General features: G+C 31.5%; 1 protein-coding gene across 5 annotated transcripts in view; it reads right to left on the bottom strand.

The window, feature by feature from the left end:
- Window positions 1–24,086, bottom strand: part of LOC128179773 (uncharacterized) — a 94,974-nt gene that overhangs the window by 61,404 nt on the left and 9,484 nt on the right. For 3 of the 5 annotated variants that reach the window (XM_052847358.1, XM_052847357.1, XM_052847361.1), the window contains exons 3-4: window positions 22,959–23,069; window positions 20,788–20,845 (exon numbers count right to left, since the gene is read on the bottom strand). In XM_052847358.1, the coding sequence (XP_052703318.1) occupies window positions 20,788–20,845; window positions 22,959–23,069 (169 nt within the window). Of the gene's footprint in view, window positions 1–5,522; window positions 5,664–20,787; window positions 20,846–22,958; window positions 23,070–24,086 lie in introns of those variants that run through there. The other 2 variants (XM_052847360.1, XM_052847359.1) reach the window with 2 other exon arrangements.

The following is a 24,086-nucleotide window of genomic DNA, read 5'->3' as shown; positions in this document are numbered from 1 at the left end:
TAGATCAAAAGATATTTCAGAAATGTTCAAACATTTCGTGGAAAAAATTGGTGCTTATTTTCAGAATCAGGCGAGCTTCAAAGCCTTGCACAATTTTCCTAAGTGAAGGCAATGGGGTACATTTAAATACATTTATCTACAATCCCTGAAAATTTCAAGCTTCTATCTTGATTAGTTTCGGAGGAGATGCGTGGACAAAATGACCCTTAAAAATTTACAAAATCGTCAATTTCTGAAACCGGAAGTGACGTCATAAGTTCAAATTTTGATAACCTCGAGTATTTACGATACTAAACAAGTTTTGAAAATTTCGTGGAAATCGGTTGAATAGTTTTTGAGATATAAGCCACAAAAAAAGTCAGAGGAAGAATAATAATAATGAACTAGAGCAAAGCTCGTTGCAAAGCAACGAGTGGGTCTTCCGTTAATGTCAGAAGTAAAGCTGGAAGTTCCTGTCAGAAGCAGAGCTCTTAAACCAACAACAAGAGTAACGAAAATGAAAAGATGAAAAAATCGAATTATTCCTGGTACGACTTAACAAAATACGAATGATTTTAAGTTCGACTTAACAAAAACATTTCCGATTTCAAGAACGACTTAACAAAAACATTTCCGATTTCAAGAACGACTTAACAAAAAAAATCCGAATGTGTTCAAGTACGACTTAACAATTATTTTTGGTACGAGTTAATTTTACTTTGAATATTACGCTATTTTTTAAACCAAGGACGCGAAATCAAAATTTCCGGAAAAATCAATTTTTAAACCCCGATATCTCTGTTATGCATCGTCCGATTTTTAAACGGTTTTCAGTGTTAGATTCAACCTAATATGCTCTACAAAACACATATTCGTTTTTAATTTGATCAGAAAATTCATTTTTTCGAAAAATTTGTTTCACTTCCGGTTTCGACCGGAAGTGACAAAATAATTTTTTCTGTACATTTGCCATAAGTCAATCCGCAGATTTACAATCACAGAAAATTTCAAGTCTTTATAAACAACTGTTTACGAGAAAAGTGCTGGACAAAATCACTTTTTGAAAATTTTTAAAATGATGTTACTAGAAACCGGAAGTGATTTAATGACTAAAAGTTTGAAGGCTTCAAGGGACAAGAAATTAAAATAATCCCTGAAAATTTCTTGCAAATTGGTTGAAAAGTTTTTGAGATATAAAGCAAAAAAGAAGTCAAAAGGAAAAACAAGAAGAATAATAATAACTAGAGCAAAGCTCGTTGCAAAGCAACGAGTGGGTCTTCCGTTAATGTCGGAAGTAAAGCTAGAAGTTCCTGTAAGAAGCAGAGCTCTCAAACCAATAACAATAGTAACTAAAATAAAAAGATGAAAAAATCGAATTATTCCTGGTACGACTTAACAAAATCCAAATGATTTTAAGTACGACTTAACAAAAACCTATTCGAATTCAAGAACGACTTAACAAAAAAAAACCCGAATGTGTTCAAGTACGACTTAGCAAATAATTTTTAGGTACAAGTTAATTTAACCAAGAACTTGATACTACTTTCTTAACCAAAAACGCGGAATCCAAATTTCCGGAAAAAATCAATTTTTAAAGCCAAATATCTTTGTAATGCATCATCCGATTTTTAAACGGTTTTCAGTGTTAGATTCAGCTTAAAAAGCTCTACAAAACACATATTCGTTTTTGATTCGATCAAAAAATTTAATTTTTTGAAAAATTAAAATCACTTCCGGTTTCTACCGGAAGTGACAAAATAATTTGTTTTGTAAAAATGCCATAAGTAAATCCGCTGATTTACATTCACAGAAAATTTCAAGTCTTTATAAACAACCGTTTACGAGAAAAGTCCTGGACAAAAACACTTTTTGAATTTTTTCAAAATGACGTAACTAGAAAACGGAAGTGACTTATTTACTGAAAGTTTGAAAGCTTCAAGGGACAAGTATTTAACATTATCCCTGAAAATTTCTTGCAAATCGCTTGAATAGTTTTTGAGATATAAAGCAAAAAAGAAGTCAGAAGGAAAAACAAGAATAATAATAATAATAAAAACTAGAGCAAAGCTCGTTGCAAAGCAACGAGTGGGTCTTCCGTTAATGTCGGATGTAAAGCTGGAAGTTCCTGTAAGAAGCAGAGCTTCTAAACCAATAACAAGAGTAACTAAAATAAAAAGATGAAAACAATCGAATTATTCCTGGTACGACTTAACAATATCCGAATCATTTTAAGTACGACTTAACAAAAACCTTTCTGATTTCAAGAATGACTTAACAAAAAAAATCCGAATGTGTTTAAGTACGACTGAGCAATTATTTTTGGTACGAGTTAATTTCACTTTAAACAAAACGCTATTTTTTAAACCAAGGACGCGGAATCAAAATTTCCGGAAAAATCAATTTTTAAACCCCGATATCTCTGTAATGCATCGTCCGATTTAAAAACGGATTTCAGTTTTGAACTCAGCATGAAAATTACTGTAAGATACGTACGTAAAATTTTTAAAATTGAAAAACATGAAAATTCAAAAAAATTGGTTTTGCTTCCGGTTTCGACCGGAAGTGTCAGAATTGATTCTCCAGCCTTATGTCATAAGTAAAACGATAGTTCTACCTTCTCTGTAAATCTCATAGCTTTATATTAAATCAAAAATGAGAAAAGCTCCGGACAAAATCACTTTTTAAAACGGGAAAAACGTCAATATCTGACGAAATTGATGACGTCATCAAATAATTTTTTCATATCGTAGAGATCTTTTAAATACACATTACACCTGTAAATTTCAAAACAATCGATGCAAGCGTTTTTGAAATATTTGAGTTGGAAAAAAAATAAAAAGAATAATAATAATAAGAATAAGAAAAAAAAGAAACCGTAGAAAAACAAAAGGGTCTTCCGTTGAAAACGGAAGACCCTAAAAAACAATAGAATAACAAGAGGGTCTTCCGTTGAAAACGGAAGACCCTAAAAAGAATCCGAAGAAAAACAATAGGGTCTTCCGTTGGAAACGGAAGACCCTAATAACTAGATTCGATCTCGTTGCGAGCAACGAGTTGGTCTTCCGTTCAATAATTTATTTTCACATGATTTAAATTTTTAATGAAATTTTCAAAAAATTTAAAATTCATCCAATCATTTCGAGAAAGATCTCATTAGACGCAATATTCTAAGCGGAACTTAGATATTATGTTTAAAAATTATTCTGATGTCATTTTTACACGATTTAATTAAATATAAATTTCTTTAAAAATTTAAAATTCATCCAATCAATTCGAGAAAGATGTCATTAGACGCAGAATTCAAAGCGCAACTTAGATAATATTTTAAAAAATTAGTCTGATGGCATTTAAACACGATTTAATTTTTTTTTAAATTTTAAAAAAATTAAAAATCATCCAATCAATTAAACAAAGATGTCTTTAGACGCAGAATTGTAAGCGCAACTTAGATATCATGTTCAAAAAAATTTCTGATCTCATTTAAACACGATTAAATTAAATTTAAATTTTTAAAAAAATTATTAGACGCAAAATTAAAAGCGCAACTAAGATATAATGTTCAAAAATTTTTATGATCTCATTTAAACACGATTTAATTAAATTTAAATTTTTAAAAATTTTTTTAATTCATCCAATTAATTCGAGAAAGATGTCATTGGACGCAGAATTCAAAGCGCAACTTAGATATTATGTTTAAGAACTAGTCTGATTTAAACACGATTTAATTAAATTTAAAATTTTCAAAAAATTTAAAAATCATTCAATCAATTCGACAAAGATGTCATTAGACGCAGAATTGTAAGCGCAACTTAGATATTATGTTTTAAAATTAGTCTGATGTCATTTAAACACGATTTAATTAAATTAAAATTTTCAAAAAATTTAAAAATCATCCAATCAGTTCGACAAAGATGTCTTTTGACGCAGAATTGTAAGCGCAACTTAGATATTATGTTTTAAAATTAGTCTGAGGTCATTTTAACGCGATTGAAATGAAATTAAAATTTTTGAAAAACTAAAAAATCATCCAATTATTTCGACAAAAATGTCATTAGACGCGAAATTCTAAGCACAACTTAGATACCATGTTTTAAAATTAGGCTGAGGTCATTTTAACGCGATTTAAATGAGTTTAAAATTTTTAAAAAATTTAAAATTCATTCAATTAATTCGAGAAAGATGTCATCAGACGCAAAATTGTTAGCGCAACTTAGATATTATGTTTTAAAATTAGTCTGAGGTCATTTTAATGCAATTTAAATGAGTTTAAAATTTTTTAAAAATTTAAAATTCATCCAATCAATTCGAGAAAGATGTCATCACACTCAGAATTGTAAGCGTAACCTAAATATTATGTTTTGAAATTAGTCTGAGGTCATTTAACCCGATTTAATCAAATTTAAAATTTTCAAAAAATTTAAAAATCATCCAATCAATTCGAGAAAGATGTCATTAGAAGCAAAATTGTAAGCACAACTTCAATATTACATTTAAAAATTAGTCTCAGGTCAATTTATTAAGATTTAATTAAATTTAATCTTTTTTAAAAATTTATTATTTATCCAATCAATTCTAAAAAGATGTCATCAGACGCAGAATTGTAAGTGCAACTTGGATATTATGTTTTAAAATTAGTCTGAGATCATTTTAACACGATTTAATTAAATTTTAAATTTTTTAAAAAATTAAATTTCATCCAATTAATTCGAGAAAAATTTCATTGGACACAAAATTGTAAGCGCAACTTAAATATTATGTTTTAAAATTAGTCTGAGGTCATTTAATTACATTACGATTTAATTAAATTTAAAATTTTCAAAAAAATTAAATTTCCTCCCATCAATTGGAAAAAGATTTTATTAGACGTAGAATTAAAGTGCAACTTAGATATTATGTTTTAAAATTAGTCTGAGGTCATTATAACATATTTAATATGAGTTTTAAAATTTAGCTTCCCTACTCGGAATTTCCAGACAATGATTTTTCTCGTGATGCTAGACTATCATGTCCTCTATCATTCCTGAAATTGTCAGCTTTCTATCTTTTCTCGCTTTAAAATAGATGTGTGGACAATGAAAACTCATCGAAAGTGTGTTCTATATCTTGACCCCGGCTAGCTTCCGTTCTCGGAATTTCCGGACAATGATTTTCCTCGGGAGGCTAGACGATCATGTCCTCTATCATTCCTGAAAATGTCAGCTTTTTATCTTTGGACGTTTTTGAGGAGATGCGTGGACAAGACGTTTTCGTCAAAAACGTGTCCTATATTTTGACCCAGGCTAGCTTCCGTACTCGGAATTTCCGGACAATGATTTTCCTCGGGAGGCTAGACGATCATGTCCTCTATCATTCCTGAAAATGTCAGCTTTTTATCTTTGGACGTTTTTGAGGAGATGCGTGGACAAGACGTTTTCGTCAAAAACGTGTCCTATATTTTGACCCAGGCTAGCTTCCGTACTCGGAATTTCCGGACAATGATTTTCCTCGGGAGGCTAGACGATCATGTCCTCTATCATTCCTGAAAATGTCAGCTTTTTATCTTTGGACGTTTTTGAGGAGATGCGTGGACAAGACGTTTTCGTCAAAAACGTGTCCTATATTTTGACCCAGGCTAGCTTCCGTACTCGGAATTTCCGGACAATGATTTTCCTCGTGAGGCTTAACGTTCATGTCCTCTATCATTCCTGAAAATTTCAGATTTTTATCTTTAGACGTTTTTGAGGAGATGCGTGGACAATATGTTTTCGTCAAAAACGTGTCCTATATTTTGACCCCAGCTAGCTTCCGTACTCGGAATTTCCAGACAATGATTTTCCTCGTGAGGCTAGACGTTCATGTCCTCTATCATTCCTGAAAATTTCAGCTTTCTATCTTTGCTCGTTTTTGAGGAGATACGTGGACAAGAACTTTTTAAAAAATGACAAAATGGCGGATAAGTCCGAACCGGAAGTGATTTTTACAAAATAAAAAAAAGCGTATCAAGTTTATATAATAATAAATCGATGCTGAAAATTTGACAAAAATCGGACCACCCATCTCCGAGAAATCTTCTGCACAAAAATTGTAAAGAAAAGAAAAAGAAAAAAACTAGATACGACCTCGTTACGAGTAACGAGTAGGTCTTCCGTCCGATTTTTTTTTTTAGATAAAATGATACCATGAGATATCGATACAATTTCAAAATTACCCCCCCCCCCAAAAAAAAAAATTGAAGATAAAAAATAAAAACCCTAATTACGTCATACATGGGCCTGACGATGACTCTTTCAAACCGATAATGTAGAGATCAACAACTTTGATTTTTATAATGCATAACAAAATATTTATCGTTTTCAAGTTATTCGTAATAGAATTTACGAGTCTCTTGGTCCCTAATTAAAGGGGCCAGCCCCTTTTTCTTGATTTTATTGGATAGAACTTTTGATTCTCTACTACTTTTGTTCTATATGTCTTGTCAAAATATCAACTGATAAAAAGATACTGATCAAAACATATGGAAATTTTGATTCGAAATCTGTACCCCATTTTTGTGCCTAAGCGAGCTCCAAGGAATAGCGCCACTGGTGCAAAACAACTAAATAGTGCACAACTTCAAACCATGCTCTACCTATCCTAAAAATTTCAAAGTCACATCTCTTATAGTTTCTGAGATCAACTCTGCACAAAATTGGTCGTAAAAAATTACAAATTCGACCGTAAATCCGGACCGGAAGTGACGACGACAAAAAATTCAAAAACATATAAAATTCAGATAATTTCCCATCATCTGTGAAAAAATTGTTCAGATCGGTTGAGTAGTTTTCGAGAAATCGCGTGCACAAAATTTGGAAAAAAAAAAGAAGAATAAACAGTACGAAAACAATAAGGTCTTCCGTTGGAAACGGAAGACCTTAAAAAGTGAAAAAGAAACATTACAATAATAGAAGGGTCTTCCGCTGAAGACGGAAGACCCTAATAATAATAAGAAATCGTACGAAACCTATAAGGTCTTCCGTTGGAAACGGAAGACCTTAATAATAATAGGGAAAAAGAAACCGTACGAAAACAATAAGGTCTTCCGTTGGAAAACGGAAGACCTTAATAACTAGATACGATCTCGTTACGAGTAACGAATAGGTCTTCCGTTCAATTTTTAAACGATACGATTAAAATATCAATGAAATTTCAGAATTCCTCCTCAATCACTCCTTTTCAGATAATGTATACGATTGTCAATATCCTTTAAAATGATTAACAAAGTGTTTTGCTTTTTCACATACAACACATTGAAGATTTAAGATTTAAGTCCCCTAAAATACCTAATTACGTCATCAATCAGTGTGGCAATGAGTTTTACAAACTGATATTGTTGCGATTAACAACTTTGCTTCTATAATACATTACAAAATTTTGATCTTTTTTAAGGTAAGTGTAAAAGACTTTACGAGTGTCTTGGCCCCTAATTTAAGGGGCCAGCCCCTTTTCTTGAGTTCATTCAAAAGGTCTCACGAATTCAAACATTTTTTGTTCTTACACCTATCAAAAATTGATGTTCATTTTTTAGATACAAGTGATTGAAGAATTTAGGGGCCAGCCCTCTAGATCCTTAATGGGGACTGATATTGGTGTTTTGGTCAGTGGAATCGATTAGAATTATCAATACAGACATTTGCAGTTTTACAATGCTTCACAAAATATGTCTCCTTCTTTAGATATATTGCGTCAAAGTTTAAGTACTTTGGCCCCTAAAAATCCCTAATTACGTAATAAATGGGCGTGGCAATATTTTTTTCTAATAGATATCGGTACGATCAACAATTTTGCTTCTATAATGGATTACAAAATCTTTATCGTTTTTAAGTTATTAGTAAAAGAGTTTACGAGTGCCTTGGCCACTAAATAAAGGGGCCAGCCCCTTTTTCTTGATTTCGTTGAAAAGAACTTTTGATTTTTTACCACTTTTGTTATATATGTCTTTACAAAATATAAACTGATAAAAAGATATAAATCAAACCGTGTGAAAATTATGAATGAAAATTCGTACGCAATTTGTGCGCCCAGGCGAGCTCCAAGAAATCGCGCCGCTTGGGTAAAAAAAATAATAGTGCACAACTTCAGACTATAGACTACCTATCCTGAAAATTTCATAGTCATATCTCTGATAGTTTTTGAGATCAGCTCTGCACAAAATAGGTCGTAAAAAACTACAAAATGGCCGATAAATCGGTACCGGAAGTGAAGACAACAAAAATTTCAAAAACATATAAAATTTAGATCATGACTCATCATCTGTGAAAAAATGGTTGAAATCGGCTGAATAGTTTTTGAGAAATCGCGTGCACAAAATTTGGAAAAAAAAAAATAACTAGATACGATCTCGTTACGAGTAACGAGTAGGTCTTCTGTTCAATTTTGAAACGATACGATTAAAATATCAATAAAACTTCTGAATTCCTTCTCAAACACTCCCTTTCAGATAATGTATACCATTGTCAATATCCTTTAAAATGCATAACAAAGTGTTTTGCTTTTTCACATTTTGCATATTAAAGATTTAAAGGTTTTAGTCACCTAAAATCAATAATTACGTCATCAATGGGTGTGGCAATGAGTTTTACAAACTGATATTGTTACGATCAACAACTTTGCTTCTATAATGCATTACAAAATCTTTATCATTTTTAAGTTATCTGTTATAGAGTTTACGAGTGTCTTGGCCAATAATTAAAGGGGCCAGCCCCTTTTTCTTGAATTTAATCGAAAGGTCTTACAAATTCTAACATTTTTTGTTCTTAGATCTATTTAAAATTGTTTATCATTTTTGAGATACAAATGTTTGAATATTTAAGGGGCCAGCCCTCTAGATCTCTAATGGGGACAGAGATTGGTATTTTGATTGATGGAATCAATGAGAATCATCAATGCAAGCATTTTCTCTTCTACAATGCTTAACAAAATATGTCTCCTTCTCTAGATATATTGCGTCAAAGTTTCAGTACTTTGGCCCCTAAAAACCCTTAATTACGTAACAAATGGGCGGAGTAATAATTTTTCCTGACAGATATTGTGACGATCAACAACTTTGCTTCTATAAAGCATTACAAAATCTTAATCATTTTGAAGTTATTTGTATCAGAGTTTACAGGTGTCTTGGCCCCTAAATAAGGGGGCCAGCCCCTTTTTCTTGATTTCGTTGGAAAGAACTTTCGATTATCTACTACTTTTGTTATATATGTCTTATCAAAACCTTAACTGATAAAAAGATACAGATCAAAATGTATGAAAAATTTGATGCAAATGTCGTACTCAATTTTCGAGCCCAGGCGAGCTCAAAGGAATCCAAAAAACTACTTTGTGCATAACTACAATCTATGGTCTACCTATCCTGAAAATTTCACAATCATATCTCTGATAGTCTCTGAGTTTATGTCTGCACAAAATGGGTCGTAAAAACTTACAAAATCGGCCGTAAATCGGAACCGGAAGTGACGATTTCAAAATTTCAAAAAACTTCTAGAATTATGACCACTGGCAATCATCTGTGAAAAAATGGTCGAAATCGGCCGAATAGTTTTCGAGATATCGCGTGCACAAAATTTGTGGAAAAAAATAATAAAAACTAGATACGACCTCCTTACGAGTAACGAGTAGGTCTTCCGTCCGATTTTTTTTTTAGTTTAAATGATACCATGAAATATCGATACAATTTCAAAATTACCCCCCCCCCCCCCCAAATTTGAAGATATAATTACGTCAAACATGGGCCTGACGATGACTTTTTCAAACCGATAATGTAAAGATCAACAACTTTGATTTTTATAATGCATCACAAAATATTTATCGTTTTCAAATTATTCGTAATAGAATTTACGAGTCTCTTGGTCCCTAATTAAAGGGGCCAGCCCCTTTTTATTGATTTTATTGGATAGAACTTTTGATTCTTTACAAATTTTGTTCTATATGTCTTAGCAAAATATCAACTGATAAAAAGATACTGATCAAAACATATGAAAATTTTGATTCAAAATATGTACCCCCATTTTTGTGCCTAAGCGAGCTCTTAGGAATAGCGCCACTGGTGCAAAACAACTAAATAGTGCACAACTTCAAACCATGCTCTACCTATCCTGAAAATTTCAAAGTCATATCTCCTATAGTTTCTGAGATCAGCTCTGCACAAAATAGGTCGTAAAAAAATAGAAAATTGGCCGTAACTCGGTCCTGGAAGTGATGATTTGAATTTCAATTTGATTTTCAAAAACATCTAGAAGTATGACCTCTGGCATTCATGTGTGAAAAAATTATCAAAATCGGCTAAATAGTTTCTGAGAAATCGCGTGCACAAAATTTGTGGAAAAAAATAATAAGAAGAAACAGTACGAAAACAATAAGGTCTTCCGTTGGAAACGGAAGACCTTAATAATAATAATAAGAAACAGTACGAAAACTATAAGGTCTTCCGTTTCCAACGGAAGACCTTAATAAAAGTAAGAAACAGTACGAAAACTATAAGGTCTTCCGCTGGAAACGGAAGACCTTAATAAGAAACAGTACGAAAACAAAAAGGTCTTCCGTTGGAAACGGAAGACCTTAATAAGAAACAGTACGAAAATATAAGGTCTTCCGTTGGAAACGGAAGACCTTAATAACTAGATACGATCTCGTTACGACTAACGAGTAGGTTTTCCGTTCAATTTTAAACGAAACGATTAAAATATCAATGAAATTTCAGAATTCCCCCTCAAACGCTCCCTTTTAGGTAATGTATACGATTGTCAATTTCCTTTAAAATGCTTAACAAAGTGTTTGCTTTTTCACATATTGCACATTAAAGATTTAAGAGTTTAGTCCCCTTAAATCCATAATTACGTCATCAATTGGTGTGGCAATAAGTTTTACAAACTGATATTGTTACGATCAACAACTTTGTTTCTGTAATGCATTACAAAATCTTTATCTTTTTAGGGTATGTGAAAAATACTTTACGAGTGTCTTGGCCCCTAATGTAAGGGCCAGCCCCTTATTCTTGAGTTTATTCAACAGGTCTCACAAATACTAAAAATGGTTGTTCTTACACCTTTCTGAAATTGTTGATCATTTTTGAGATACAAATGATTGAATTTTTTAGGGGCCAGCCCTCTACATTCTTAATGGGGACATCGATTGGTGTTTTGATTGATGGAATCAATTAGAATCATCAATGCAAGCATTTTCTCTTTTACGAAGCTTCACAAAATATGTCTCCTTCTCGAGATATATTGCATCAAAGTTTAAGTACTTTGGCCCATAAAAATCCCTAATTACTTAATGTAATAAATGGGTGTGGCAATGATTTTACCTCATATATATTTTTACGTTCAATAACTTTGCTTCTATAATGCATTACAAAATCTCTATCATTTTTAAGTTACCATAATAGAGTTTACGAGTGTCTTGGCCCCTAATTTAAGGGGCAGCCCCTTTTTGTTGAATTCAATCGAAAGGTCTCACAAATTCTAACATTTTTTGTTCTTACACCTATTTAAAATTGTTTATCATTTTTGAGATACAAATGACTGAATATTTTAGGGGCCAGCCCTCTACATCCTTAATGGGGACAGAGATTGGTGTTTTGATTGATGGAATCGATTAGAATCATCAATGCAAGCATTTTCTTTTCTACAAAGCTTAGCAAAAAATGTCTCTTTCTTTAGATATATTGCGTCAAAGATTAAGTACTTTGACCCATAAAAATCCCTAATTACGTTATATAAGGGCGTGGCAATAATTTTTCTTGATAGATATTATTACGATCAACAACTTTGCTTCTATAATGCATTACAAAATCTTTATTGTTTTTAATTATTTGTATTGGAGTTTAAAAGTGTGTTGGCCCTTAAAAAAGGGGCCAGCCCCTTTTTCTTGAATTTGTTTGAAAGAACTTTTGATGATCTAGCATGATTATCTACCACTTTTGTTATATATGTCTTAACAAAATATCAACTGATGTAAAGATACAGATCAAAACGCTTTAAAAATTTGTACGCAATTTTAGTGCCTAGACGAGCTCAAAGAAATTGCGCCACTGGTGTAAAGCAACAAAATAGTGCATAACTTTAATCTATAGACTACCTATCCTAAAAGTTTCATAGTCATATCTCTGGTAGTTTCTAAGAACAACTCTGCACAAAATAGGTCGTACAAATGTACAAAATGGCCGATAAATCGGTACCGGAAGTGACGACAATTTTTTTTAAAAAAACATATAAAATTCAGATTACATCTCATCACCTGTGAATAAATGGATGAAACAGTCCAATAAATTTCTAGAAATCGCGTGCACAAAATTTGTGGAAAAGAAAACAATAAAAATTGGTACCCAATTTTCGGACATAATCTAGCTCCAAGAAATGGCGCCACTGGCGTAAAACAAAAACAATAGGCACAACTTCAAACTGTAGTCAAGGTATCCTGAAAATTTCATGATTATATCCCTGATAGTCTCTGAGTTTATGCGTGCACAAACTTGGTCGTATAAAAATTACAAAATCGGCCGTAAATCCGGACTGGAAGTAACGACAACAAAAATTTCAAAAACATATAAAATTCAAACAATGTTCCATTATCTGTGAAAAAAAGGTCGAAATCGGTCAAACAGTTTTCGAAAAATCGCGTGCACAAAATTTTGAAAAAAAAAAAAATAGAGAAAAATAAACAGTACGAAAACAATAAGGTCTTCCGTTGGAAACGGAAGACCTTAATAAACAGTAAGAAAACTAGATCTCGTTACGAGTAACGAATAGGTCTTCCGTCCAAATTGTTTTTATACGATAAGTTTGACAAAACTAGATACGACCTCGTTACGAGTAACGAGTAGGTCTTCCGTCCGATTTTTTTTTTTTAGATAAAATGATGCCATGAGATATCGATACAATTTCAAAATTAACCCCCCCCCCCAAAAAAAAAATTGAAGATAAAGAATAAAACCCTAATTACGTCAGACATGGGCCTGACGCTGACTCTTTCAAACCGATAATGTAGAGATCAACAACTTTGATTTTTATAATGCATAACAAAATATTTATCGTTTTGAAGTTATTCGTAATAGAATTTACGAGTCTCTTGGTCCCTAATTAAAGGGGCCAGCCCCTTTTTCTTGATTTTATTGGATAGAACTTTTGATTCTCTACTACTTTTGTTCTATATGTCTTGTCAAAATATCAACTGATAAAAAGATACTGATCAAAACATATGGAAATTTTGATTCGAAATCTGTACCCTATTTTTGTGCCTAAGCGAGCTCCAAGGAATAGCGCCACTGGTGCAAAACAACTAAATAGTGCACAACTTCAAACCATGCTCTACCTATCCTGAAAATTTCAAAGTCATATCTCTTATAGTTTCTGAGATCAACTTTGCACAAAATTGGTCGTAAAAAATTACAAAATCGACCGTAAATCCGGACCGGAGGTGACGACGACAAAAAATTCAAAAACATATAAAATTCAGATAATTTCCCATCATCTGTGAAAAAATTGTTCAGATCGGTTGAATAGTTTTCGAGAAATCGCGTGCACAAAATTTGGAAAAAAAAAATAATAATAAACAGTACGAAAACAATAAGGTTTTCCGTTGGAAACGGAAGACCTTAATAAGAAACAGTACGAAAACAATAAGGTCTTCCGCTGGAAACGGAAGACCTTAACTAGATACGATCTCGTTACGAGTAACGAGTAGGTCATCCTTACGATTTCTGTTTAATCATACCATGAATAATCGATACAATTTCAGAATTATCCCCCCCCCCCCCCCCAACACACACACTTTCAGATAATGTATACAAATCCCCAATTACGTAATAAATGGGTGTGGGAATGAGTTTTCCAGATAGATATTGCTACAATCAACAACTTTGCTTCTAAAATGCATTACGAAATCTTAATCGTTTTTATGTAATTTGTAATAGACTTTACAAGTCTCTTGCCCCCCCCCCCCCCCAAAAAAAGGGGCCAGCCCCTTTTTCTTGATTTCTTTGAAAAGGTCTTAAGAATACTAACATTTTTTGTTCTTACACCCATCTAAAATTGTTGATCACTTTTGAGATACAAATGATTGAATATTTGAGGGGCCAGTCCTTTAGATTCTTAATGGGGACAAAAATTCGTGTTTTGATAAGTGGAATCGAATTTAATCATAAATTCAAACATTTTCTCTTCTATGATCTCAACAAAATATTTCTGCTTCTTTAGTTATATTGCGTCAAAGTTTAAGTTTTTTGGCCCTTAAAAATCCCTAATTACGTAATAGATGGGCGTGGCAATAATTGTTTCTAATAGATATTGGTACAATCAACAACTTTGCTTCTATAATGCATTACAAAATCTTTGTCGTTTTAAGTTATTTGTAATAGAGTTTAAGAGTGCCTTGGCCCCTAATTTAAGGGGCCAGCCCCTTTGTCTTGATTTCTTTGAAATGTTCTTAAGAATACTAACATTTTTTGTTCTTACACCCATCTAAAATTGTTGATCATTTTTGAGATACAAATGTTTGAATATTTTAGGGGCCAGCCCTCTAGATCCTTAATGGGGACGGAAATTCGTGCTGTGATAAGTGGAATCCAGTTATATCATAAATTGAAACATTTTCTCTTCTATGATGTCTAACAAAATATTTCTACCTCTCTAGTAATATTGCGTCAAAGTTTAAGTACTTTGGTCCCTAAAAATCCCTAATTACGTAATAAATGGGCGTGGCAATGGTTTTTTCTAATAGATATTGGTACGATCAACAACTTTGCTTCTATAATGCATTACAAAATCTTTGTCGTTTTTAAGTTATTTGTAATAGAGTTAACGAGTGTTTTGGCCCCTAAATAAAGGGGCCAGCCCCTTTTTCTTGATTTTGTTGGAAAGAACTTTTGATTTTCTACCACCTTTGTTATATATGTCTTAACAAAATATCAACTGATAAAAAGATATAAATCAAAACGTTTGAAAATTTTGAATGAAAATTCGTATTCAATTTTCGTGCCCAGGCGAGCTCCAAGAAATGGCGCCACTGGCGTAAAACAAAATAATAGTGCAAAATTTCAGACTATAGACACCTATCCTGAAAATTTCATAGTCATATCTCTGACAGTTTCTGAGATCAGCTCTATACAAAATAGGTCGTAAAAAACTACAAAATGGCCGATAAATCGGTACCGGAAGTGACGACAACAAAAATTAAAACAATGTATAAAATGCAGATCATGACTCATCATCTGTGAAAAAATGGCTGAAATCAGCTGATTAGTTTTCGAGAAATCGCGTGCACAAAATTTGGGGGAAAAAAATAATAACAAGATACGATCTCGTTACGAGTAACGGGTAGGTCTTCCGTTAATTTTTTAAACCATACGATTTAAATATCAATAAAATTTCAGAATTTCCACTCAACACCTCCCTTTCAGATAATGTATACGATTGTCAATATCCTTTCAAATGGTTAACAAAGTGTTTTGCTTTCTCACATACAGCACATTAAAGATTTAAGATTTTAGTCCCCTAAAATCTCTAATTACGTCATCAATTGGTGTGGCAATGAGTTGTACAAACTGATGTTGTTACGATCAACAACTTTGCTTCTATACTGCATTACAAAATCGTTTTTAAGGTATGTGTAAGAGACTTTAAGAGTGTCTTGGCCCCTAATTTAAGGGGCTAGTCCTCTTTTCTTATGTTAATTCAAAAGGTCCCACGAATACTAAATTTTTTTGTTCTTACAACCATCTTAAATTGTTTTTTTTTAAGATACAAATGATTGAATATTTAAGGGGCCAGCCCTCTAGATCCTTAATGGGGATAGACATTAGTGCTTTAATTAATGGAATCGATTAGAATCATTATTGCAAACATTTTTTCTTCTACAATGCTTAACAAAAAATGTCTCCTTTTCTAGATATAGTGCGTCAAAGTTTAAGTTCTTTGGCCCCCAAAAATCACTAATTACGTAATAAATGGGCATGGCATTGATTTTTTCAGATGGATATTATTACGATCAACAACTCTGATTCTTTACTGCATTACAAAATCTTTATCGTTTTTAAGTTATTTGTAATAGATTTTACGAGTGGCTTGGCCCTTAATTGTACGGGCCAGCCCCTTTTACTTGATTTTTTTCAAAAGGTCTTAAGAATACTAACATTTTTAGTTCTTACACCCATCTAAAATTATTGGTCATTTTTTAGATACAAATGATTGAATATTATAGGGGCCAGCCATCTAGATCCTTAATGGGGACTAAAATTCTTGTTTTGATAAGTGGAATCGATTTAAATCATTAATGTAAACATTTTCTCTTCTATGATGTCTAACAAAATATTTCTGCTTCTCTAGTTATATTGCATCAAATTTTAAGTACTTTGGCCCCTAGAAGTGCTTAATTACGTAATAAATGGGTGTGGCAATAATTTTTGCTAATAGATATTGGTACGATCAACAACTTTGCTTCTATAATGCATTACAATATCTGTATCGTTTTTAAGTGATTTGTAATAGAGTTTACGAAAGTTTTGGCCCCTAAATAAGGGGGCCAGCACCTTTTTCTTGATTTCGTTGGAAAGAATTTTTGATTCTCTACCACTTTTTATTATATATCACTTAACAAAATATCTACTGATAAAAAGATAAAGATCAAAACGTATGAAAATTTTGATTCAAAATTTGTATCCAATTTTCGTGCCTAAGCGAGCTCAAAGAAATGGCGCCACTGGCGTAAAACAACATAATAGTGCACAACTTCAAACTATAGACTACCTATCCTGAAAATTTCATAGTCATATCTCTGATAGTTTCTGAGATCAGCTCTGCACAAAATAGGTCGTGAAAATGTGCAAAATGGCCGATAAATCGGTACCGGAAGTGACGACAGAAAAAATCTCAAAAATATATGAAGTTTACATCAAGTCCCATCTTCTGTGAAAAAATGATTTAAATCGGTCGAATAGTTTTCGAGAAATCGCGTGCACAAAATTTGTGGAAAAAAATAATAATAAGAAGAAATCGTACGAAAACTATAAGGTCTTCCGTTGGGAACGGAAGACCTTAATTAAACCCGTTGAACACATTTTCAATCAATTGTCTATCATTCATTAAAGTTTCATGTCTCAATCACTTACAGTGACTAAAATCCCGCGGATATCAAATTTATAAAAATGATAGCTATTTAAGAAATTTAATATAACTCACCAGAAGTAGAATTAGATTGCTTATTTAACATTGTATAGTTGAAATATATAAGATCGTGTACTAATATATTCATTCCATTTGAAATATACAAACTTAAGGGAAAAATAATTTTTAAGTGCTCCCGGTGACGACCGGAAGTGACAACGAATCAATCAAAATAAGGTAAACACAGATACATACTTTAGGCTATCATCAAACAAAGTTTGGTTGTTCAAGTCGTCACCGTATTTGAGGTTTCGTGGAGTCATTTATTTTTTGTCTCCTGACAAGGAAGTGGACAAACGGAAATTCTCAGTGAAAATAAAAGTTAGTATTTCATGAACATAAGACCACAGTACTTTATTTTACTAAAATTGTCAAAGAAATAGTTAAACTTTCAAACAGCTTGATTTGTTTGAACCCTTCCGGTGAGGACCGGAATTGACGGTCGACAAAATGAAAGTGGTTTAACACATTTTCTATCAAAGGTTTATTATCTGTCTTAGTCTGGTGTGTTGATTGCTTGACTTTCTGACATCATGTGGGTAAAACAGTTAAAAAAATTTTTAAAAGGCTATCTGAGATATTTGAGATATCTCACCGGAAGTAGAATTTTTTTATTTATTTAACAGTGGATAGATGACATATGTAAGGATTAATATTTATACTTTAATTCTATATGAAATAAAATTAATGCAAAAAAATAATTTTTAGAGTGCTTCCGGTGACGACCGGAAGTTATGACGAACAAAACAAAATAGTTTGAAGAGATTTACAACTATAGATCTATAATCCTACAATGTCTAAATGCTCAAGTCTTAATTATTATTGAGACCTCAATGTCACAAGATTTTTGACGTGGGACAGGAAACGGACGACAGGAAATGAACCTTTGAAAAAATGAAATAAATTCCTGAGGATAAAGTTTTGATCCATTACTCCTGCTAATTTCAATAAAATCTATCGACCCATCTCTGAGAAATCTTGTAGACAAAAAATTGGGAACAAAATTCGTACCCAATATTCGAGCCAAAGTGAGCTCCTAAGAATGGGGCCACTGGCGTAAAACAAAAACAATAGGATCAACTTCAGACTATGGTCTACCTATCCTGAAAATTTTATATTCATGTCTCTGATAGTTTCAGAGTTTGAGTGTGCACAAAAAAGGTCGTAAAAATGAACAAAATGGCTGATAAATCGGTACCGGAAGCGACGACAAGAAAATTATCAAAAATGTATTAAGTTCATATCAAGTCTAATCATCTGTGAAAAAATGGTGGAAATCCATTGAATAGTTTTCGAGAAATCGTCTGCACAAAATTTGTGGAAAAAAAAAATAATAACTAGATACGACCTCGTTACGAATAATGAGTAGGTCTTCCGTCCGATTTTTTTTTCTATTTTAAATGATACCATGAAATATTGATACAATTTCATAATTAACACCCACCCCCCCCCCCCCCCCCACACCAAAAAAAAAATATTGGATAAAAATCCCTAATTACGTTAAACATGGGCCTGACGATGAGTTTTTTCAAACCGATAATGTAGTGTTCAACAACTTTGATTCTATAATGCATAACAAAATATTTATCGTTTTTAAGTTATTCGTAATAGATTTTACGAGTCTCTTGGTCCCTAATTAAAGGGGTCAGCCCCTTTTTCTTGTTTTTATTGGAAAGAACTTTTGATTTTCTACCACTGTTGTTATATATTATATAACAAAATATCAACTGATAAACGATACTGATCAAAACGTATGAAAATTTTTAATGAAAATTCGTACACAATTTTCGTGCCTAGGCGAACTCCATGAAATGACGCCACTGGCGTAAAACAATATAATAGTGCACAACTTTAAGCTATAGACTACCTATCCTGAAAATTTCGTATTCATATCTTTAATAGTTTCTGAGATCAGCTCTGCACAAAATAGGTCGTAAAAAAATAGAAAATCCGCCGTAACTCAATACCAGAAGTGACGATTTCAAAATTTCAAAAAACGTTTAGAATTATGACCTCTGGCAATCATCTGTGAAAAAATGGTCAAAATCGGCTGAATAGTTTCTGAGAAATCGCGTGCACAAAATTTTTGGAAAAAAATAATAGTAAGAAACAGTACGAAAACAATAAGGTCTTCCGTTTGAAACGGAAGACCTTAATAATAAGAAGAAACAGTACGAAAACAATAAGGTCTTCCGCTGGAAACGGAAGACCTTAATAAGAAACAGTACGAAAACAATAAGGTATTCCGTTGGAAACGGAAGACCTTAATGAAACGGAAACCAGAAAATTGTAAAGTGTATATGATTTTCTGGAACACTAGCGCAAGGAGTATTACTTAGTGTCCAAAACACATGGAAATCTTAAATGTATTATTTAATTTAAAGAGGGCTTACTCGGTATTATTTTGTTGAAGTACATGACTTGTGTAATGTGCTCAAAAGAATAGTCAATATATCACTTTTAGTAATTAGGTAGTCCAAAATATGTTATTTTATTACTTTTATCATATTGAAAATTTTGAATTTACTGGGTCGCTGTAAATTTATAAGTTATCATATTGATGTTTACATTCAATTTTCTGACCTTCGTCGTTCTTTGTCATTGCGCATTTCAATTGAAACGAATTTTAGGGTTCTAAAATAAAATTAATGCATTTTTGTTTTCAATCATTTCGCAAGGTTTTGTATTTTAGCGCAATATAATGTATTTTATACATATACAGGTATTATGATCAGTTAAACTTTCTGTATCCAGTATTTACAAATAATAATGTGTATATATCAAATCAGTTTGAATTGCAGACTTGCCTAAACTCTAATGTGTCATCATTCTTGTAGTTAAAAACCATGTATCAATAACATCATAATCTTCATTTTAAAAAGAGAATCACAAATTAAGTTAATGATTGTGCGTTAGTATCAGTGAGTTTAATCGGCTTTGATTTTCAGTATTATTTGCATTCAGTATTAATGCATCTAAAGGTACATTCATCGCAGGTTATAAAAATATACTGTTCATATATCAATTACAAAAAATATTAGCTATTTTAATGAAAGATTTTTAAAAGCTTAAGTTATTACTAAATGTGATGTAAACTTGTTCATGATAAATGTTGTAGAAAGAAAGAAAAATGGTTTAGAAAACATAATGTAAGTTTATAAAATGCAACACATACATTTAAAATTAGGGCACGATTTTAATATAAATTATTCTCTCTCTCTCTCTCTCTCTCTCTCTCTCTCTCTCGTAAATTTATTCTAGAGAAACCCCCGTGTGCACATTAATTCCGGAGAAACTCAGGTGGCAATCAAATTCCACGATTAAAAGTATAAATCGTTCTTTTTCAGTATCTGAATGGGACAATACAAGTAACCTAAATCGCATTAGTAATAAAATACAATCGTCGTTTCATAATATATATGCTTACTTATGTTTACGTCCGAACTTACGCCTACCTATGAGTAGACGTAACATTTTGGCTTAACTTTAGTCGGACGTAAAAATGCGCTCTTTAATGAAAGGAAAATATTCAAACTAGTCCCGTATTTACACCGGCGCAGCGCTAAGTATGGACGTACGACCCTTTATGAAACAAGCCCCGGATGTATACTTTCTTAAAAACAAATTTTAAGTATACCTTTTACAAGTTGGTTCGGCAATAAAACATCCGTTCCAAAGATAAATACACGTTGGATCTGAAAAAACAAAATAACTTTATGTAATTATTCTGTCTCAGGTTTGTAGATTTTTTTGCCATCTATGTGTTACATGTCTTTATCTTTTTGATACTTTACATGCAATTAAGTCAATATAGATCTTATTAAATAACTCTGCATGTTTTCATTTTTAAAATCAAATAACACCCATTCGATATATATATATATATATATATATATATATATGTATATATATATATATATATATATATATATATATATATATATATAATTCCAGTTACATACAGATGCCTTATCATCAATCATTAGCGCTATTTTATATCAGACGCACTATAATTGTAAGGAAGCTATAGCTTATACCAGCAGGATTTTGTCAAAATTTGAAAAGAATTATTCTATTTATTCATTTTAGTATTGGGCTTCAAAGTGGGCTTCTTGTGAAAAATCCCGAGACTAACTATATATATGCATATTTTAAACCAAGGGTAACATGTATTTGTGACAAGGGCTTATTTTTCGAGGCAACTTTCCTTTCAATATTTTATGGGATTCAAATTATTATATAGCCTATGTTTGTATGAAAAATTTTATGAAATATATCGGATTCCCTAAATTAAGTTAATGATAAACTTTTGTACGCGATAAATATACAAATATTTTGTATGGATTAAATAGTAACTTTACAGCCCGTTAACCCAAATTTATCGTACAGCTAGAATTCTGCAGTTGACTGGACCTTTGCATAAAAAACAGAAAAATGTACATAACATTTCTATGATAATTGTCCTCATCTAGTGTTTACTAGTGTTTACATGTCAATTAAATGGAAATATATAATTGGTCTTATTATCCCCTACGAACTGGTAGAGCTTGTGGTTAACATTATATCGGGCGCTTTTTGCAATATTTTAACAAAAGAGTACTTCTGAAATTGTTAATTGTGAAATTAAGATTTCAATGAAAAGCACTGCAGCTGTTTTGTTTCGATTGCATGCACACTACCATGGATTTGGTATGGTAATTTGTAATGGTAAATGAATGTTATTAATTACGGTACAATTTTTGATGTAATTGAAAGTAATATTGACAATTCTTTAAATTACAATTTATGGTAATATAATTAATTACTTTTCAAAAAGGCACGCAATTCAGATAACATTTCAATTAATTTCAATTTCCATTGTCCACCACACTTCCAATAGTACATAAGTATATTTGAATATATGAATATTTCAATGAATGATTCTCTTATCATAAGGATTCCTAATCTCTGAATATCAATGTGACAAATATTTATTTATTTGTTATAGAACAATTAATTGTATACACTACGAGGTCATGCTTTTCATTGACCTTGAGCTATGGCTTCAATTTGGTTTTCAAGTTTTTATCGCCAAATCTGTTCACTTGGTTGGTTCTTGTAATGACATTCAGACCAATGTGAATTGTGTTTTGATAACAATTATAGTCTGATCTCTATCCCTGTTTTACCTGTATTTTTCCAATGTGTTTATAAGGAGACATTTAGTAATTGCAAGTGTTGAGTTTCAGAGTCCAAGAAAAAACTTATTGACATGAAAGATGTAGGTTAGGGGGCATGAATAGTGAACAGAATGAGCCTTATTTATTTTCATCTAATAGGAAACACAAATAACAATGATGTCTCTGAATCTCACATGGGTGTACTTGCAAAATAGTATGAAATGTTATTTCCAAAGAACACTCCAATTCAATTTCATTAAAAATTGAATAGTAAATTAAGAGGTAATTTACTCGCTTAATCTGTTAAATAACTTTTTTTACATTGCTGTTTACCGAATGGTAAAACTTCAGACACTGTTGTTTATAATTAAAATAAACTGAAAAGTCGGGAATTTTACATTTATTAATAAGTATGATATATAGCAGTTCTTGATAATTATTTGACGGTTACAGTATAAAAAATAACAACTAAAGAACAGAAATATGTTTCAGTTTGAAAAATTCAATTCCGGTGAATGTTTAATATAACATTAAAAGAAAAAAAATCAACAATAAAAGAACAAAAAATCAACAATGAATTATAAGTATTAATACACAAGAGACAGTTTTCTTAAAACAAAATGTAGTTTAGATAAGAATCAACACTTACGTTCAAAGATACTTGATCTGCGATATGAAGACGAAGGACATCCATAAATAAAACCATGGCATTTGTATGCCTGGACAAGAGAAACCTTTTTTACTAAAACTAAACATACACCTGAAAATGAAATTAAAAAAAAGAAACTTTGTGATTATATTACAAAATTGTTGTTACGTTCATTAAATAGTCACGTCATTAAGAGAATTGTAAATTGTAGTAATATTATTAAAATATAATTACTCTTTTGGCAGAGACTTTGAATTTTTTTCTGTGGTCTTTAGGGGGAACAAGGGGTTGCAGTGTAAAATTATTTGTCAATTAATTTTGTTATCTTTTTTAACACATTTACATTAAGATGTCAACTATAACATATATAATTTTCATGATTTCTTTCTTACCCTGCAAGGGAGATATTTTGAAAGGAATTATCCCCCTTTTCTTGCATTATGAATTTTTTTAACAATTTCAATTTTCTGCAATAATGATTCTATTTGATGAATGGAATTTATTTGCAAATTATATTCATCAATTTTGAGAATGAAAACAAATTTCAAAATTGTTTACAACATTGACTTTTTCACCAAGCAATATCATGATTTTATCATTATATTGCTGAAATCAGCACTTCAAAATTTGAAGTTTGTGATTGTAAATTTGATTAAAATGTGATGGCACATAAAAATTTGTCAATGAATCTATATATTAAAAAAATAATATATCAACCTTAGCATGTGTTTTAAAACTTAATTAATTTTCATGGCAACTTTCTTGACATTTAAGAGAGATACTTAACAATAGGAATCACCCCTACCCCTTATTCTGGAATTATGACCTTTTGTATTAAATTCTGTTTTGAACCATTAAAAAAGTAATGCATTGTTTAAATCTATCAATTAATATGAACAGATCATTATCAGAATATATATCTGATTATATTAACCGTTTATGATTTTGCAAATTTTCATTTCTAAAATTAAAAATGTTAAATTTCCACAAGCTCATGTTTTGACAATGACTACTTTAAAGATCTATCAAATCCTGTATGACGTCATAATGAATAAATGACATCATAGCAATATACAATCAAATCAATTATGACGTCATAGTAGAGTTAGCATATCAACGCATCAATGC

The sequence above is a fragment of the Crassostrea angulata genome, chromosome 4, assembly GCF_025612915.1.
Source record: "Crassostrea angulata isolate pt1a10 chromosome 4, ASM2561291v2, whole genome shotgun sequence".
NCBI lineage: Eukaryota > Metazoa > Mollusca > Bivalvia > Ostreida > Ostreidae > Magallana > Magallana angulata.
This window is presented reverse-complemented; position numbering and strand designations above follow the sequence as displayed.